The sequence below is a fragment of the Rhinichthys klamathensis genome, unplaced genomic scaffold (assembly GCF_029890125.1).
Source record: "Rhinichthys klamathensis goyatoka isolate OS25496 unplaced genomic scaffold, OSU_Roscu_1.1 h1tg000810l_1, whole genome shotgun sequence".
Classification (NCBI taxonomy): Eukaryota; Metazoa; Chordata; class Actinopteri; order Cypriniformes; family Leuciscidae; genus Rhinichthys; species Rhinichthys klamathensis.
The window spans coordinates 13,941-29,976 of record NW_026607198.1 but is presented as its reverse complement, the minus strand read 5'-3'; the positions used below and the strand labels follow the sequence as shown (position 1 = coordinate 29,976).

Genomic DNA, 16,036 nt, shown 5'->3' with positions numbered 1-16,036 from the left:
TCGTAAATATAGAGAGAATGTGCGGCGGAAAACCTAAAAAAACTCCTTGTTTTTAGTCAACATTTCAACCTGGATGACCACGAACACAGTGTTTTATAATGGAAGCTTGTTTCCGCCACTGAATAAAAAAAATAAAAAAAATAATTGCGACTTTTTATCTCACAATTGCGAGATATGAAGTCAGAATTGTGAGAAATCAAGTCGCAATTGCGAGAAATAAAGTCGCAATTATGAGAAATAAAGTCGCAATTGCAAGTTTACATCTCGCAATTCTGACTTTATAACACATAATTGCGAGTTTATATCTCGAGATTCTGACATCTTTTCTCAGAATTGTGAGTTATCAGGCCAATTCGAAGGAAAAAAAAGACTGACTGTTTATATCTCACAATTCTGACTTTACAACACGCTATTTCGACTTTATATCATGCATTTCTAACTTAACACGCAATTGCGACTTTATATCAATCAATTCTGACTTTATATCTCGCAATTCTGACTTTATAACACGCAATTGCGACTTTATTTCACGCAATTCTGAGAAATAAAGTCAGAATTGCGAGATGTAAACTCGCAATTGTGAGAAAAAAAGTCTGAATTGTGAGATAAAAAGTCGCAATTACCTTTTTTATTTTTCATTCTGTGGCGGAAACAAGCTTCCATAGTTTTATGCCAAACGGAGGAGGGGAAAAAAGGAAACACAACATTACATTCCTTTTAAACCTCAAACTTCCTCGTAATGAGGAATACAGTAGATGCTCAGGTATACCTGGAGCAGTGCAGCGGCCAGGTAAAATGCAATGAAGACGTAGGTGAGAGAGGTGTGTCCACCCTGCATTGAGTTAATGGTGTACAGGAAGACCAGATGACCAGGAGCGACCAGGAAGAAAAGCACTCTGGCAGAACGGGAGTTGACACCTGGTGAGAGAGTAAAAGTTGAGCTAGTCTTCGCATGACCAAACGAATTGAGACACAATACAGGAAAATACGCTTCTATCAATATTTACTGATTACGTCTTTGCTAATAATAGGTCTGATGAGTGTGCCATTTCCTTTGACTCACCTGACCCAAGGAACGAGCTCCAGGGAGTAGGGCATTTTATGGGGGTTGGGTTTGGATCCGCTAAGGGCAGGGCGTTCATGTGCAGGTAGGTGGAGATTCGACTGGCTTGTACCGCCACCAGATTGCCGCCCACACCTGCAGCAGGGCAAAACAAACAACATAAGCAATGATCTCCGGTGTGACTGTTTCTGACGGTTGTTCTTACTAGCCCTCACTCTGACACGAGATGATAAGGAGTTGATAAGGAGTCTTACCGTTGATGACGGGCGTGAAAACCGCCATTCCAGCAAAGTTGGGGTTAGATACCGTCTTATCCAGAATCAGGCCTCCAACACTGTTTTAAAAGCACAAAGAGAATAAATCTAATTTTACTGCATCTATGGTGTCAGATAAATGATTGACATATCGCTGTCAGCCGCAAGTGAGTGAGTCATCCATCATAAAGAGGAATGAGGAAATGAGGATCTTTATCTTAATCAGTGTTTTCCTACCTGCTGATAGCCATGGCGATAATGACAGGCTCCCACCCGGAGTAGAGCACTTCTCGTGTGGAAGGAATCCGCCGGGCGATAAGTACCCAGATGGGTGTCAGGGCGACGAAGAAGGCACAAACCATCGGGTTGGCATAATCATTGAATTCTGTAAGGAAAAATGTAATACATTTAAAGTTAGCTAAATTGAATACATTTTCACATTCCATGTTTATAAATGACAAATGTATAAATATGAGTAAATATAATATATATATATATATATATATATAATTCTTCATATTTGAAAGGCGATAACTGATATGTTGGCTGATAAATCTAAATCCAAAGTTTTATATTATTTTTGAGAGCCTGATCACAATAAATAGCCGATAACGATAACATAAAAAATGAACATATATCGGTCGATATCGTGCATCCCTAATATATATAGTGCTTTCAAATTGATTAATCGCTATTAATCACATCTAACATAAAGGTATATATACATATACACACATATATTATATAAACAAAAACTTTTATTTTAGATTAAATTAATCGTGATTAATCGATTTGTAAGCACTATATATATATATATATATATATATATATAACCCCTGGAAATTGAATGCCTACATGTCTTTTGAAACTTGAGAGATGCAAAAATTTAAGATTATTCATAAATTAAAAATAGGTCTAACAAACAGTAGATTTAAAGGGATACTCCACTTTTTTTGGAAATAGGCTCATTTTACAACTCCCCCAGAGTTTTACCGTTTTTGAATCCATTCAGCCGATCTCCGGTTCTGGCGGTACCACTTTTAGCATAGCTTAGCATACATCACTGAAGTGGACAAGACCATTAGCATTTCTAAAAAAAAAAATGACCAAAGAGTTTCGATATTTTTCCTATTTAAAACTTGACTCTTCTGTAGTTACATCGTGCACTAAGACCGACGGAAAATGTAAAGTTGCGATTTTCTAGGCTGATATGGCTAGGAACTATTCTCTCATTCCTGCGTAATAATCAAGAAACTTTACTGCCGTACCATGAGTGCAGCAGGCGTAATGATATGAAAATAGGCTACCTTCCGTCAACACAACGAAACTATTTTCAGGCGCTGCGTTTTATTTTTTATTTTTTTATTTTCAGGCGACCATTTGCATTTTTTTTTTTAGAAATGCTAATGGTCTTGTCCACTTCAATGATGTATGCTAAGCTATGCTAAAAGTGGTACCGCCAGAACCGGAGATCGGCTGAATGAATTCAAAAACGGTAAAACTCAACAGTTTAACTCTGGGGGAGTTGTAAAATGAGCCTATTTCCAAAAAAAGTGGAGTATCCCTTTAAAACTATACATTTACATAAAAAAAAAAAGAAAAAAAAAAAGAATACATTATTATTATGTTGATTCAAGTTGAAGCCATCATAAAATAATGGTCATACATTACAGATATCTACATTCTTCAGATTGAAGTGTCATGATCAACATGTTTAATGCAAGACTTTGCAGACAGTTTCAAAACCAAAGCTGGTTTAGAAATCACAATAAGACAACATTCTTTTGGTTGTAATGTTGCAGCAAGATTCTGAAGAAATTGAGTAAGATGAATGCTTGGTTGACCTACTACTTTTACTTTGGCAGTTTTAAATGTTTACATCCAGACGGTTTGGTCTTGTGAGGTTTGATACGACATAAACATGCAATCATTCTTTACCATAATGTTTCCATTTGCACATTCTCACTTCAGCACTGTTCACCACACATCATCAAAACACCAAGGTGTTGCCACAAAAAAGCTGAACTAACAATACAATGTGTTCTTGTGTCGTTTCTTCGCAATCGAAATGAGAAAGTGTCCTCCCACTTAGAGAGTGTTGTTGCTTTATGGGTCTAAAGGGAGAGACTGCAGTCTAATGTGTATCAAGCACCCTGAGATTAAAGACACCCTCAGGTGAAGCACAAGCCCCAACATGCCCCAACAAGCTCCGCTCCGCTCTAACCTGACCCTGACTCAGCATGATGACTGTTTAAACATATTACTCATGAGAATCAAAAGTACACAAAAATCACATGATAACCCTCATCAGAAGTCTTGATGAACTGTACGGTTTTCTATTCGAGTAGATTTTACAATTTAATTTATTCCTGTGATTTCTGAAGGATCATGTGACTAGCTGATTTGCAATTGTTTATAATGATTATTAGTGTTAATATTTAATATTATTGTGGAAACCATGATACACTTTCAGGATTCTTGAATAGAAAGATAAAAAAACAGCATTTAAAAAAAAAAATAATTTGTTTTGTAATCATTCAAAAGTCTTTACTGTCACTTTTGATCAATTTAAATCAATTTCAATCATCTTTGATGAATAAAAGTATTAATTTCATTTAAAAAAAACCTTGACCCCAAACTTTTAAATGGTAGTGTAAATATAAATACTGTATATATATATATACACTCACCGGCCACTTTATTAGGTACACCTGTCCAACTGCTCGTTAACACTTAATTTCTAAGCAGCCAATCACATGGCGGCAACTCAGTGCATTTAGGCATGTAGACATGGTCAAGACAATCTCCTGCAGTTCAAACCGAGCATCAGTATGGGGAAGAAAGTTGATTTGAGTGACTTTGAACGTGGCATGATTGTTGGTGCCAGAAGGGCTGGTCTGAGTATTTCAGAAACTGCTAATCTACTGGGATTTTCACGCACAACCATCTCTAGGGTTTACAGAGAATGGTCCGAAAAAGAAAAAACATCCAGTAAGCGGCAGTTCTGTGGGCGGAAATGCCTTGTTGATGCCAGAGGTCAGAGGAGAATGGCCAGACTGGTTCGAGCTGATAGAAGGGCAACAGTGACTGAAATAACCACTCGTTACAACCGAGGTATGCAGCAAAGCATTTGTGAAGCCACAACACGCACAACCTTGAGGCGGATGGGCTACAACAGCAGAAGACCCCACCGGGTACCACTCATCTCCACTACAAATAGGAAAAAGAGGCTACAATTTGCAAGAGCTCACCAAAATTGAACAGTTGAAGACTGGAAAAATGTTGCCTGGTCTGATGAGTCTCGATTTCTGTTGAGACATTCAGATGTTAGAGTCAGAATTTGGCGTAAACAGAATGAGAACATGGAACCATCATGCCTTGTTACCACTGTGCAGGCTGGTGGTGGTGGTGTAATGGTGTGGGGGATGTTTTCCTGGCACACTTTAGGCCCCTTAGTGCCAATTGGGCATCGTTTAAATGCCACGGCCTACCTGAGCATTGTTTCTGACCATGTCCATCCCTTTATGGCCACCATGTACCCATCCTCTGATGGCTACTTCCACCATGTCACAAAGCTCTAATCATTTCAAATTGGTTTCTTGAACATGAAAATGAGTTCACTGTACTAAAATGGCCTCCACAGTCACCAGATCTCAACCCAATAGAGCATCTTTGGGATGTGGTGGAACGGGAGATTCGCATCATGGATGTGCAGCCGACAAATCTGCGGCAACTGTGTGATGCCATCATGTCAATATGGACCAAACTCCCTGAGGAATGCTTCCAGCACCTTGTTGAATCTATGCCACGAAGAATTGAGGCAGTTCTGAAGGCAAAAGGGGGTCCAACCCGTTACTAGCATGGGGTACCTAATAAAGTGGCCGGTGAGTGTATATATATATATGTGCATACTGTATATAAGCATATACATATATTACAACTGCACTTTTTCTTCAGGATTTTTAGCTTTACATTACTGTAATATATCTGTGCTCTATTTTAACATTCATTAAAAGCATGTGTGTGTGGGTAGCTGCACAGACTGAGAGCTTGCAGAAAGCACACTTTCACTTCCTCAGCATAGATACGGAAGTGACAGATAAACCTGAAACCACCTCTTCAAAACATTTTTCGGAGAAAGAAAGAGCTTGTGGTTTTCAACTACGCAAAGGAAAACGACCACTGTAATGCTGGGTGACAGATAGGCTTTCTAATAGTAATGAGAAGTTTGTCTACAATGATAGTGTTAATTAAAGTCGGTTTATGGCTTATTATTGTGGTTTCAATACAGATTCACATACAGTATAATGTACATGAAACAACTTTCAAATTGAATTATGATTATTTCATTGAAAATGCTGGTTTTATCGAACATTTTTATTAAAAAAAAATTAATTGTGTTATTTTTAAACCACTAAGCAAGTGTTGAGATGCCATTTCCTCCCTGACTGTGGAAGTTCCTCTGCAAAGCAAAGGCCTAACGTGGCTAATTAAAGAAGATAATGAGTTTTGATGTTATCTTCAGTTAGTTTATTTTCAGTTGCCAAGATAGATCCATACACCTCCATTGAACTCGACTTGGTCCAAGAAAACAGAGGAACGAGAATTACGTTTCTAGGGCACAGGGTTCATAAGTTATACGCTATAATGTATGTGAATCTGCAAATTTAGAGGTGCTCATATCTGCCTGCACTTGGATCACAAAATGCACTGACTGTACATATCCGATTATGGCAGTGTTCCTCAGCCAAAGACCTGCGGCATTCACTCACCGAGTTCCTTATACAGGCCCGTGCTGATGCCAGCCAACAGGGCCAGGGTGATCAGGTCACCAAGGCTGGCAGCAATGGGGGTGGCCACGTTGTCTGGGTTGATGCCAACCTTCCTGGATGCAATGATAACCCCGATCATGATAAGACCTGGCCAGAAGAGGAGAGGAAAGATTTGTCAAGTTAGTGTTGAAATGGTGGAATTAACACAGGAGATTGTGTCAATCCCAAACAATGGAGACCAGGCATTCTTAGTTGTTGATACCTCCTGTTTGGAGGATATATTTCCACTCTAGTGTTGAAATGAGACCTCAGAGCTGCTTTGTCTTTCCAGGTTCAAAAACAAGCATTAGCTTTACTCACCTCAGCTAGTACATTTCTATTTAGATGTGAAAACATTGCCATGATGTTTTAAACTATACGTTAAGTCATCATTTACTCACCCTGGTGTTGTTCTAATGCCCTTCTTTCTTTTTCAGAATTTTGAAAAAATATCCCACTTGCGCTCGTCCGTATAATGGCAGTGAATAGAGACCAACATCAAGCTTTTTAAAAAAGACACAAAAGTATCACAGAATGTTCCCATTCGACATGTGTCCTATATCCCAAGTAAGATAAGATTTGAGGAAAAACAAACCAAAATTGAATGTATTATTAAATGAAAATCCTGAGCTTGGCCGTTGGTCTTCTGTACTCGACTGTGTGTTCGTGAGACTCTATTAGCACCGCAGTTCACTCTGTGTCACCCAGAAAAACACACAAGTTGTGAGAAACCAAGACTAAGATAAACATGGCATGAAACACTATCCATGTACTTTCTATATCTGTTGTGTTCGTCGCAACAAGAAGTTATAGCGTTCACATCTGTCAACTCTCCTTCTGACCGTCATCAGACAAACGGAGTTCCGGTCTGGAGATATTTAACACAGGTAAGAGAGTACACAAATACTTTTTGGGGATTTCTAGGCTTGTTTATTAATCTTGATCCCTTGAAACTTTTTCTGGGTGAAATGGAGTCAACTGTGGCGCTAATACAGTCTCACAAACACAGAGTCGAGCACAGAAGACCAACGGCCAAGGTCAAGAATTTTGTTAAATAATACATTCAATTTCAGTTTGTTTTTCTCCAAACCCTATCGTATACCCCTAGAACACTTGGAGAATGTGACATGTGTCACACGGGATCATTCTGTGATGCTTTTGCATATTTTTTTAAAAGCTTGATACTGGCCGCTAATCATTGCCATTATATGGACTAGCGTGAGAGGGAGATTTTTTTTAAAAAAATGTTCCTTTTGTGGTCTGATACAGACGATTTTCATTTTAGGGTAAACTATCCCTTTAACATGACTTAATTATAAGTTTTGCTTTATTATTATTTATTTATTACTGTATATCCCATATTTTTTATGAACTCGCAAAAAAAAGTTGATCTATTTTTTTTTTAAATGTTAACAAAATATTTAAAATATCTCACATAATTAACATATATTTTTAAATATCTCACAAATCTCTTACAGCTTATGAAAACCTTTTCACAATATTCTAATTTTGAATTTGGGTTTTTCATAAGCTGTAAACCATAATCATCACAATTATAACAAATAAAGGCTTGAAATATCTCACTTTGCATGTAATGAGTCTATATAATATATTAGTTCCACCTTTTAAGTTGAATTACTGAAATAAATTAACTTTTGTATGATATTCTAATTTTTCGAGTTTCACCTGTAAATAATTCATTAAAACATCTTAATCATCTTAATACATACACAGCACATCATATCTTGCTTATTTGATTTATTTTCTCTTAAAATGTATTTAACATGCTGCACTGAGGAGCCATCTAACTGCAACGTTGTAAAAACATTTGAAGCTTCCTGGGATGTTAGGGACACAAAGTGTCAGGTTCCTCAACTCAGAGGTACAGTAGATGACTCAACCTCTCACCTAGCAGCAAAGAAGCGATGAATGCGGTGGCCACACTGCTGGCACAGAGCAGGACGGCATGACCCATGTTAAAATTACCCTCTGGAATCCAGCCAAAAATGACTGCGGCGATGGAAGCCAGGAAGCCGACCACAGTGGCCTGGACCTGAAAGCAGGAAGGACAGCATGAACTCAGACACCCCTTTTGACCATCATTCCTGAAGTTCAAAGTCTTCTGTCCCGTTCATGTCAAGTTTACTTTGATCTCTTTCGTCATTAGTGTACACATGCCATTATTGGATTTCAGGGTAATTTCCAAGAAAAAGATCACCCAATCATTACATAATTGTTCATTCGAGAGTGCAATCTGGAAACGTCAAACCATATGTGATATGTGACTCTGGCTTTGCACATTCGGTGCAAAAATCTTTAGGAATGACAAATCTGATCTGTTTCCTCTGAAGAACTGACTTGTTCATTCATTCAATATTCAAAACATGTACAGTATAAGGAAAAATGTACTGCACTTCGTATGACGTTCAGTATTGTTATTGTTAACTAATTATCATTTTTGGTCATTTAAATAAAGCTGAAATAAAATATAAATGGAAATATTAGAACTTTGGAAACTGAAATAAATTAGATGAAGTACTACAATTACTAAAATTTAAACTAAATTTAAAATGAAAACTGAAAATATAAAAAGAAAAGCTAATTGAAAATATCAATAAATACTATAATAGGATTTAAATAATCCTGATGACGTATATGAAAAAAATTATTATGACTAAGACACGTAAAAAAAACACATTTGGATGTGGATCTAGTAGGTAAACATTGGATTTCATGTGCTTATTTGCCAATTTCATAGTCAGATATGCCAAATAATCAGATTTTCACTGTTTGTCTGAACAAAGCCTTTGTGAAGTGAAGAGTTGGCATGTACATTAGACAAACAGGATTGATATTTTTAGAAGGTGACCAACCTGAATTAGTGCGAGGTTTCCCATGATCATTTTCCACATATCCTTGGCGGTATCCATTTGTCCAATATTAGCCTGGTGAGACGGGGGAAGAGAGAACACAGGAAGTCCATTTACAAATGTTCCCATTATAGTTTAACCACTTGACTTTCCTCTGAGCGAGTCTGCAGCACTAATCTCGGTTAAGAGTTTAGATGCGGTTTTATTTTTGCAATCAGATTCAACATGCCAAAAACCTGACCTAAAGTTAACTTTCTAAAAATTTACATAAATTTTTTATCAAAATGCAATAACTTTCTCTGCCTCTGAAACAACTGAATAACTATTAACCAACTAGATTTTTCATTTACATTTTCAAAAGAAGCTGGTCTCAATTTTTTCAGAATCTGGATATTTCTTCAATGTAAATTTAAGAGACTTTTTGCCCGTTTTTTCATCCACCAGGCAAAAAAATAGAATATCTTATCGCTTAGAAACGCTGCATGATTCGAGGAATCATTAATGTTCGTAGCGAAGGCAGTGCAGGAAGTGTTGCGTGCTAAAGCTGAATACTTTGGGTTACGGGTTCAGAACAAAAGCCTTCGCGAGCACCAATAATAATATCATTGTCAAACATTTCATGATCCAATCAAATCCCAACGGATAAAACAAAGCCCCGTCCTACATTATTTCCCACAGGATATTTAGTTTCACTCTGAAATACATGAAACACTGTCTTTAAGGACCCCCAAAAAACTGATACCGTCCTCATTAAACTGTGATCTTTCCATGAAAACGAAACAATGAAACATACATGCCAGGAAATGTACATTTTGCTGGTGCTCAGGCGCCTTGGGCCCAGTTTCTACTAGAACAAACAGTGGTCAGTTTACAAGACAAAAGAGGGTTTTATGAGCCGGACAGATCTCATCCTCACATCTCATCCTTCTCTCCCTACTTATCTCATCTCTCTCAGTGCAGACACTAATGTCAAGTGGCCCCGGCCCTAAAGAGGGTCTTTCCCAACCTGGCCCCACTCAGCTGGACCAACACTACCTGCCTCAAGAGAATATTTGTGTCTTAAGAACATAAAAAGTAAAAACCTCTGAAAAGAAAGTTTTGTGGCTTGTAGTTCATGTCTATTAGATCTGAGTGCATCTACAGGGTGAAATACTCATATCATTTGACATAAATCCTAGTAAAACCATCTGAAAACCAGCATGTACAGTAATAGCATGTAGTTATGGGCTATTGCAATAAATACTAGCCTACTAAGTAATCACATGACCTTATTACAAATCAGTCTATTTATTATTTTGAATATACAAGATATAAAATGATGATATACAAAATGATGATGTGTGTGTATAATATATACACTGCCGTTCAAAAGTTTGGGGTCAGTGAGAATTTTATTTTTATTTTTTGGAGGAAAGAAATCAATACTTTTATTTATCAAGGACAGTAAAGACATTTATAATGTTACAAAAGATTATATTTCAAACAAATGCTGTTCTTTTGAACTTCCTATTCATCAAAGAATCCTAAAAAAAAAAAAAAAAACTGTACAACTGACAGACCAACAACTGTTTCAACATTGATAATAATAATAAATGTTTCTTGAGCATCAAATCCTCATATTATACTGATTTGTGAAGGATCATTTGACACTGAAGACACTGACACTGGTGATGCTGAAAATTCAGGTTTGATCACAGGAATAAATTACACTTTACTATATATTCACACAGAAAACAGCTGATTTACACTGGAATAATATTTAATACTATAACTGATTTTTGTTGTATTTTTAATCAAATAAGCGCAGCCATGGTTAGCAAAAGAGAATTCTTTTAAAAGTATTTAAAATCGTACCGACCCCAAACTTTTGAACGGTAGTGTATATATATATATATATATATATATATATATACACACTCACCGGCCACTTTATTAGGTACCCCATGCTAGTAACGGGTTGGACCCCCTTTTGCCTTCAGAACTGCCTCAATTCTTCGTGGCATAGATTCAACAAGGTGCTGGAAGCATTCCTCAGGGAGTTTGGTCCATATTGACATGATGGCATCACACAGTTGCCGCAGATTTGTCGGCTGCACATCCATGATGCGAATCTCCCGTTCCACCACATCCCAAAGATGCTCTATTGGGTTGAGATCTGGTGACTGTGGAGGCCATTTTAGTACAGTGAACTCATTGTCATGTTCAAGAAACCAATTTGAAATGATTAGAGCTTTGTGACATGGTGGAAGTAGCCATCAGAGGATGGGTACATGGTGGCCATAAAGGGATGGACATGGTCAGAAACAATGCTCAGGTAGGCCGTGGCATTTAAACGATGCCCAATTGGCACTAAGGGGCCTAAAGTGTGCCAGGAAAACATCCCCCACACCATTACACCACCACCACCAGCCTGCACAGTGGTAACAAGGCATGATGGTTCCATGTTCTCATTCTGTTTACGCCAAATTCTGACTCTAACATCTGAATGTCTCAACAGAAATCGAGACTCATCAGACCAGGCAACATTTTTCCAGTCTTCAACTGTTCAATTTTGGTGAGCTCTTGCAAATTGTAGCCTCTTTTTCCTATTTGTAGTGGAGATGAGTGGTACCCGGTGGAGTCTTCTGCTGTTGTAGCCCATCCGCCTCAAGGTTGTGCGTGTTGTGGCTTCACAAATGCTTTGCTGCATACCTCGGTTGTAACGAGTGGTTATTTCAGTCACTGTTGCCCTTCTATCAGCTCGAACCAGTCTGGCCATTCTCCTCTGACCTCTGGCATCAACAAGGCATTTCTGCCCACAGAACTGCCGCTCACTGGATGTTTTTTCTTTTTCGGACCATTCTCTGTAAACCCTAGAGATGGTTGTGCGTGAAAATCCCAGTAGATTAGCAGTTTCTGAAATACTCAGACCAGCCCTTCTGGCACCAACAATCATGCCACGTTCAAAGTCACTCAAATCACCTTTCTTCCCCATACTGATGCTCGGTTTGAACTGCAGGAGATTGTCTTGACCATGTCTACATGCCTAAATGCACTGAGTTGCCGCCATGCGATTGGCTGCTTAGAAATTAAGTGTTAACGAGCAGTTGGACAGGTGTACCTAATAAAGTGGCCGGTGAGTGTATATATATATTATACACACACACACTGTATAAAACATAATATATTTCCTTTTATGATACAACTGTGTGTAAAAATGTCTCAACTCTTTAAAAAATACAGGTTCATTTGTTAACCTTAAGCACATTGCATTGTGGAATATAGTAGATACAGTACATTTGAGTAAAACTTAGTATGGTTATTATCTGGCTATTCCATGCATACTGAAATGTCCATACTGCGCACAGAATTAATACAGATATGGTATTTCAATTGAAAAAGGACAATCCCTTTGATATGTTCTGCCACAACTTCCTATTTCAATAGGAAATACATCAACACTGCATGATGTCTGAAAATGTACAGCTTGGCAGGCAATTTCTAAAATGCAAATCTAGTACAGGAGCCCAACACACAAATGTGAAGGAACCAGTTCTCTTTCCTAAATGAGACAGGAAGTAGAATAGCCCGAGTACGTGTGCAGAATGCATTCCCAGAGGCCGACAGCCCAGCAGTCTCTTTTAGACATTCAGTGCACCTCACTGTAGCCTTTCATTATGTTTCAAAAGAGCTGTAGCACTTCTGAGCTTCCTGTGAACTCCACCACTTCACTGCTTTAAAAAACTCAATTACACACTGCATGACAAAATAAACCAGGTTTTTAACGTAAAAAAAAACAAAACAAAAAACACCACCAAAACAAAAAAACACAAATGCTCCTTGCCAGTACAAAAGTCGCTGAAACAATGCAAGGATGTTGCCAGGATCAGTACGTTTCTTTTGCCATTAATAGGGTGTTTTAAATGGTTTTTCACACGTTAGTATGAGAATGCTTTAGGCTGTTCTGGATGGTTGCTTCCAGGCCAAAACCAGCTCACCACTCGAGTCAATACTTCAATTTAAGGCAACATTGCAACTTTTTTTATAATCAGTATTTTTGCCTGTTTTCTATTTGCCATTGATGGAATTTTCCCGTTTTCACTGTTATATAGTAGGCATTCTGCCTACTTCTGATATAGTACAGAATCTCTGGATCCAAAAACAAGTGAAGAAGTAGCAGAAACAAGAGATAGAAGCATTTCTTACACATGTAAGCTAACGCAATCATCAAACAGCATATAAAACTGCCTAACGTTACCAAACGAAATGTCGAAGCCATGAAGAGGCATAGGACTGTAAAGCTTTGAGGAGTTGATGGACCTGATCTACTCTATCTGTTTGATCATCGTTCGGAATCGGCTCCGGACGTAGTCTTTGACAAAAAAGTGATTTTCTCAGCTTTTTGTTCAAAATGTAGCTTTTTTCAATGAACCTTACCTACATTAGAGACTTGATTAAAAAAAAGAATCTAGACTAAAATATGTTTTTTGTTGTTGTTGTTGAGGCTCTGTTCTTTCTTTTGATATATAATATGTTCAGATTCATACAACAAAATATTCTGGGGGCCAAAAATGCTGGTGTTGGCTGACAATTTTTTTTTTTTTTTACGCTGGCGGGGAAAGAGTTCTCTTACGAGAGTATCTCTCGTACTGCGTAATAGCTTACGCTAGGGGAAAACCTCTTTTCCACGAGATATTGAAGCCAAAAATTATCCTTAATTTTTTATTAATGTAAAACGCTTTGCAGCAGCAAGCAGACACAGGCGAGACAGCTCGCGCGCCTATTGGCTGCTCTTGCGGCAAATGCAGCAGCCTATCGAGAGATAGACTCTGCGTGATGTAATGACCAATGGGGGCAACTCGCGCCCATATCGTCACGTCCCGCCAGAAAGGGCGTGGTCTCACTCTATAAATATGCTCGTTAGGCTGGTACAAGCTGATTTTCATCTCTTCAGCGAAGCACACGCATCGCTGGATCCGGAGTGAGAAGCCGCGCCGTCGAAGCAAGCTTTTCAGCGGGACGAGCTCTGGAGTCGCTGGCCTCGCCGCCTTCAACTGCCGTACCTGCTGCGCTTTCCGGCGTTCTATATCCTTTTATATCACTTTGTATCCTTACTCTGCTGAGAGTGTTTGCTCGATTACTTGACGCGACTTACACTTCTCATCACAAAAGAGCTGCGTCTTTTTAAAGATGCCATCCTGTGGCTCGTGCCGCGCCCCACTCAGCGACGGGATTTCGCTGAGTGGGGCGCCCATTTTAGATCTGCGACAGCTGAACAGAGCGCTTGTGAAGCGCCAGTTCAGAATGCTTATGACCAGGAAAATCCTTGCGCAAGTGCGCCACGGGGACTGGTTTATGTCAATAGATCTGAAAGACGCCTATTTCCAAATACAAATAGCGTCCCATCACAGGCGATTCTTGAGATTCGCTTTCGAGGGCCAGGCATATCAATACACAGTCCTGCCGTTCGGCCTGTCCCTAGCACCTCGTACATTCACGAAGTGCATGGACGCGGCGCTCGCACCCCTGACACTTTAGGGCATGCGAGTCCTGAACTACTTGGACGATTGGCTGATTCTAGCTCGATCACGATCGGAGCTCATAGAACACAGGGCCGCATTACTCGAGCACCTCGAGGAGCTGGGCCTCACAGTCAATTGGGCGAAGAGCTCACTGTCCCCCAGTCAGAAAATTTCCTTTCTGGGAACAGTGTTAGACTCGCTATCCATGACGGCACGCCTGTCACCAGAGCGCGGACTAAATATTCAGCGCGTCGCGAAATCCTTCCGCCACGGCTCGATAGTTCCGCTCAAAAGGTTTCAGAAAATGCTGGGGCTGATGGCCTCAGCGGCCTCTGTACTCCAGTGGGGCTTGCTTCGCATGCGCCCACTGCAGATGTGGCTGAAAGCGCGGGTTCCACCCAGGGCATGGACAGCGGGTCTGTTTCGCCTCAGGGTCAACCTACAGTGTGTTTCAGCTCTGGAACCTTGGAAAATAACCGACTGGTATCAGTCAGGTGTGAGTCTGGGGACCGCTTCGAGTGTGAAGGTGGTGTCTACGGACGCCTCCACCTCGGGGTGGGGAGCGCTGCTCGAGGGCAGACCGCTAGCTGGCCTGTGGTCAGAACGGGAAAAGCTCCTTCACATAAACTGCTTGGAGATGATAGCAGTCGACAAAGCGCTACGGCGTTTTTGTCCCCAGGTAACAGGCCACCACGTCTTGGTCCGGTCGGACAACATGTCAGTGGTGGCATACATAAATCGCCAGGGCGGCGTCAGGTCACGAAACCTTCACAGGCTGACGGAACGCCTCCTGGTCTGGGCTCAGCACAACCTGCTCTCACTGAGAGCAGTGCACGTGCCTGGTCACCTGAATGTGGGACCAGACAGACTGTCCAGGAACAATGTTCCAGCAGGAGAATGGTCGCTGCACCCGCAGACGGTCCAGCTGCTGTGGAAAACGTTTGGCAGAGCAGAGGTGGACCTATTCGCGTCCCACGAAAACGCTCATTGCCCGAAGTTTTTCTCGAAAAGCAAGGACGCGCTGGCTCATGTTTGGCCCCGCTGCCCCCTATATGCTGTTCCTCCTGTCTCGCTCCTGCCTCAGGTGTTGGAACGAATCAGGGAAAACGGATGCCCAGTGCTGCTCGTAGCCCCGCTCTGGACAAACCAGACGTGGTTCCCTGCCCTGATGCAGCTGACCAGCACTGCCCCATGGCCTGTACCATTGAGGAGAGACCTCCTCTCTCAGGCGGAGGGCTCGATTTGGCACCCTCGCCCGGAGCTGTGGTCCCTGCACGCATGGGCCATCAACGGGTACCCGCTAGCCTCCCAGAAGGGGTGTTAAACACGATCGCGCAGGCTAGAGCTCCGTCTACCAGGCGGCTCTACTCCTCGAAATGGTCTGTTTTCTCTGCATGGTGTCAAGCCCAGAGCTTTTCACCTGTGGAATGCGGGGTTTCGGAAGTGCTTTCCTTCCTTCAAGAGCTACTGGATAAGGGCAGGACCCCATCCACGCTCAAAGTATATGTGGCGGCCATAGCAACGTTTGCAAAACCGG

At 40.4% G+C, this 16,036-nt stretch overlaps 1 protein-coding gene across 3 annotated transcripts in view; it reads right to left on the bottom strand.

Moving 5' to 3' along the window:
• The window catches only part of slc41a1 (solute carrier family 41 member 1), a 30,171-nt gene that overhangs the window by 1,420 nt on the left and 12,715 nt on the right, over positions 1-16,036 (bottom strand). For all 3 annotated transcript variants that reach the window (XM_056243562.1, XM_056243560.1, XM_056243561.1), the window contains 7 exons: positions 9,002-9,073; positions 8,037-8,181; positions 6,090-6,236; positions 1,555-1,702; positions 1,318-1,397; positions 1,064-1,198; positions 770-918 (listed from right to left, as the gene is read on the bottom strand). In XM_056243562.1, the coding sequence (XP_056099537.1) occupies positions 770-918; positions 1,064-1,198; positions 1,318-1,397; positions 1,555-1,702; positions 6,090-6,236; positions 8,037-8,181; positions 9,002-9,073 (876 nt within the window). The remainder of the gene's footprint in view (positions 1-769; positions 919-1,063; positions 1,199-1,317; positions 1,398-1,554; positions 1,703-6,089; positions 6,237-8,036; positions 8,182-9,001; positions 9,074-16,036) is intronic.